We start from the raw sequence: 4,114 nt of genomic DNA on the forward strand, positions 1-4,114 counted from the left end.
CCTATACTGGGACATTCAAGCAACTGTGGCTAGGTTTTTTTAAATTATTATCACTATTGGCTCGCCAAATCTAAATGCTCCTATATAATAGCATCAGAAAAAAAATGTATTTTTTTAAGACCAAACCTTTCTGTGACTATATGAGCTGGAGAAAAGTGGAAGGAAGCATTTTGGAAATAGACTCTCAGTAATATTGATGGTTGGTGTTAGAGGCAGGGTTGCTGTGAGGCTGCTGTCTTCAGATGTAGTGTTGGCACAGAATTTGGGCTGAGGAAGGGTAAAATTTCAGTGTTGTCATCTGCCTTGCTAACATGTGAGGAAGTAACATTGCTATGTCTTTTTGGATAACCTGGAGAATAAATAGTGCTCTGCTGCTGTTGAACAGGGGTAGAAACTGCAATTAAACCCCAGTGTTATTTGATTGTTGTTGGAAGAGGGAAGTGCTTTTTTGTGTGTGTGTGTGGTGCGGACTAGCCCAGAATGCAGAAACGTTGTGGGTGAAAATATGTTGCTGGCTAGGAGTTTCCAAGCTTCTGTGTGAGTTAGTGTGTTATGTTTCCCTCTAGTGGACTGCTCATAAATATGGTGGAAGCCTGTCCCTACAAAAAAATGATTACCAGGAGTTCAAGGAGAAACTACTTTCTGAGTAAGAGCCTGAGGGTTCTGTCTAATACCCACAGATAAGCCTGCGTACATACAATGAGGCGGCGTATAGTTTTATTATAACTTGTGGTAACTAGAGCTGGGAGAAAACAGAAGCATGAGCTCAAAAAACAGAGGCAATGTCTTATCAAACCTACTGACCATTGTACTCCTGATATTTTTTTTGAGTTGTGGTTCACTTTTCCCATGGGAAGACTGGATCAGCTTGGAGACCATTTTCTCATATGTGCAGTGAGAGAATAGAAATCTCTCCAGCTTGAGGCCTACTTATAAGAAAGTAGAGAAGTGTTTATTTTTCACTTGGCTTCCCATACATTGAGGACACCATTAGGTGATTCACTTCATCTTTGTTTCAATGGTTCCGTTCACCTGGGCTCTGCTCCCTCTGTAACCTATTCCTTCCAGCTGAAGGAGGATCTGTTGTTCTCTAAGAAAGTATTTTCTCTTCTGTTCATCTGCACAGGTCATCTTGACTAGTAACATTCACAACTTCTAAAATGAACATCACTAAATTGAGAGCCAGTGATGGTTTTCCAGTAGGGAACAAGTAAACAAACATATCAAACCTGCATCAGATCATTTGTTCAGCATGGAACTGTGCAACAGTTAAAGATATTTGTGTTGTGTTTTTACAGCACATTGATGCTTAATACCAGTACATCTACCAAAACATGAAGACTAAAACCAAAGGAAAGAAGCAAAGACATACTGTTGACAAACAAGCATTTTCTGAGGAGTCAGCAATGAGAAAAAAAGAACTGGTGAAATGTTTGCAACACAAAGAAAGGAGGAATGGGGGAAACAAGGAGTGCAGCAAGATCACTGCAGCCAGAGCCAAGCATCCTTGGAGCAATAAGGACAGGCATCTGAGGAGACTGGAAAGCAACGAGCGGGAGAGGCAGAGAATGCACAAGCTCAACAATGCGTTTCAGGCTTTGCGGGAGGTGATCCCTCATGTGAGAGCTGAGAATAAACTTTCCAAAATAGAGACTCTTACACTGGCCAAAAATTACATTAAATCCTTGACCTCCATTATACTCAATATGTCCAACGGACACTTTCCAGCAGCAGAAGGGATGGGGGGAGCCTGGGGGTCCAAATTGTACCAGCATTATCAACAGCAACATGGGGATGATGATCGTGAGGAACATCTACAAAAATATTCCACATAGATTCATAGCTTCAGCCAAAACACCAACAGTTAGCTACTACCGTCATTCTTTCTCCTTGTTGCATGATAATACATGTCAGTACATAAAGGTTTCAAGAGATTATTTTTGCCTCCAGCTATCCCCTATTTTTTCTTAAAAAGACAAACAGGTAATATTCATGGCTATAGCTTACACAGCACATTAAAAAATTACCTTAAACTATAAGAATTTTTCAGAGCTTAATGGATATATTTGTGTGGCGTGTCAGGGTCTGGAAAGCTATCCTGTAACGCTGTAGTTGAACTGAAAGTAAACATTTAGTAACTTTTGAAAATTACCCTCCCTGGAAGGGTTGTGAGTTGAGCATTTAAGGCCCATGTTACCTGAGTTCACTAGAGCTTGAGAATCTTGGCTGTAGTGCTGTTCACCAACCTTTCAGCAACTCTGTTCTTATCTATCCTGCTACAGAGGAAAAATTGATGACAACGTTTGACTAATTTGATGAGTGAAGCGCCATGTATGGGAAATTGGCTACCAAATCTGAATATTTATCTTGAGTGTTTTGGATCTGCTCTGATAATTTTGAACCTTGCAAAGCATAAAAACTTTAAAGTACTTGTTACTGTAAACATCTATAAAGCTTTCTTAGATTGTAAGCTCTCTAGAGTAAGGATGTTTTCTGGTCTATATTTCCAGAGCATCCAGCCTCATGGAGTTTTTCTTTAGTGGGTCTCTGGGTGCCATTGTAATACAAATAATAAATAAGAGACAAATGAGCTACTTTTGCCAAAACTATGTTAAAAGTGTTTTAGTATAGTCATAAGTTAGACAATGATCTATCCAATTACAAATAATTAGCTAATGACGTCTGTAATGTGATCAGAATTCTTTCTGGGTTAGTGCTAGATTATGGTATTATGAAACACAATAAATGAAGCAGAAACTGTTCAAAAAGGAAAATGATCTCTTTTTTTTTTTTTTTCCCCCCCATCTTATTGTGAAAAGTTTTATGTCACTGAGGAACTCTCATTTCCTCTCCTATTCTCATACCTGAAGAACAAGCTGAGGTGCCCTCAGCTGGAACTGTGCTGCCTGCGGATCCCCTGTGTTACAGCTCTTCTACCCACATCCCTGAAGTCCTGTGCTGGCAGGATGGCTGTTGCTGTGTGGTGTGGATACAAAAGGTAGAATCTGGCATCTTGTACACTGGTAGGATGGATAATAGTATGTGGCATGGTCCTTCTCCTTGCAAAGTAGGGCTATCCAAGGAGGAATGGTGGCTGAGGAAGCGCTTATTGGATCCATCACAGAAGGGTTATACTGCACTGCGTATTTTGTAACATTCTATTTGTTTTGCTCCAGCAGGGCTGATAGCATGACAATTTCATTCGGACTAAAAGGTAAGGTTTCCCAGACAGGCTGGCAAGGGATGTGAATTTTTCCCCACCATACTGATCTACAGGTATGATGTAGAACAACATAATGTTTTGTACGTGTGGTTGCCTTACTGGAGATGACTGATAGAAATTATTTGGATCCTGCCTTGACTCGGTCTTTCTTAGTTTCTGAACTGTTTTGACACTAAAATAGTTTGATTAGCCCTGCTAGTACTCAAGTGTTAATGAAAGTATTACCTAGTTTTGTAGATTTGACTTGCCGTAACAGTGCTGTATCGTACTTCATCCAACGGCTGCTCCTTATTGGTAAAGCCCTTAATGTATTTATGTTGTCTGATTATAATGGGAGAAATCAGTAACACCAAGGCATTTCCTTTCAGTTGTTTTAGCATCTCTTCAGGTAAGTTGGTTACGCTGGTTGTTACGTGGCCCTTTCTCACCGTATGGGTCAATGCAAACAGGACCTGACGGGCTGTTGGTAACAACAGACAGACCAGTACCTGCACCAGGACCAGTACCTGTACCGGTGGGAGAGGTGTATTGTAGCGTGACAGGCTCCTCGGGCTGTCCCTGTGGTGGTAGCTGCCTGTAACCCGGGGAGAAGCCGGGCAGGTTCGGGTGTAGCCGTTTCTGCAGCATCCTTGCCCTGCTGGGGATCCCCGGACGGTGGAGATGATCCCGATCCCGGTGCGGGATCGGGATCGAGATCGGGGGGGGGACCTCGGCGTGTCCCTCCAACGGCTCCGAGCTTACCACCAAGCAGGGGCGCGGCGAAAGGGCTGCCCCGCCAGCTGCAGGTGCTCTGCCCGGCTGCGAGGGCGGCGGCGTCCGCCGGCGGAGCGAGGGAGCCGCGGTGGCGAGGAGGTACCCGGGAAGGGGCGCGGCGGGGCGGGGAGCGTCGCC

General features: G+C 43.3%; 1 protein-coding gene across 1 annotated transcript; it reads left to right on the forward strand.

The window, feature by feature from the left end:
- The first annotated feature begins 1,334 nt into the window (after nt 1–1,334).
- On the forward strand, nt 1,335–1,835 carry BHLHA15 (basic helix-loop-helix family, member a15). The gene has a single exon (XM_010570232.1). It carries the CDS (start codon nt 1,335–1,337, stop codon nt 1,833–1,835), a length of 501 nt encoding a protein of 166 aa, XP_010568534.1.
- The last annotated feature ends 2,279 nt before the right edge of the window (nt 1,836–4,114 follow it).

This window comes from Haliaeetus leucocephalus, unplaced genomic scaffold (assembly GCF_000737465.1).
Source record: "Haliaeetus leucocephalus isolate CR32 unplaced genomic scaffold, Haliaeetus_leucocephalus-4.0 Scaffold295, whole genome shotgun sequence".
NCBI classification, from domain to species: domain Eukaryota; kingdom Metazoa; phylum Chordata; class Aves; order Accipitriformes; family Accipitridae; genus Haliaeetus; species Haliaeetus leucocephalus.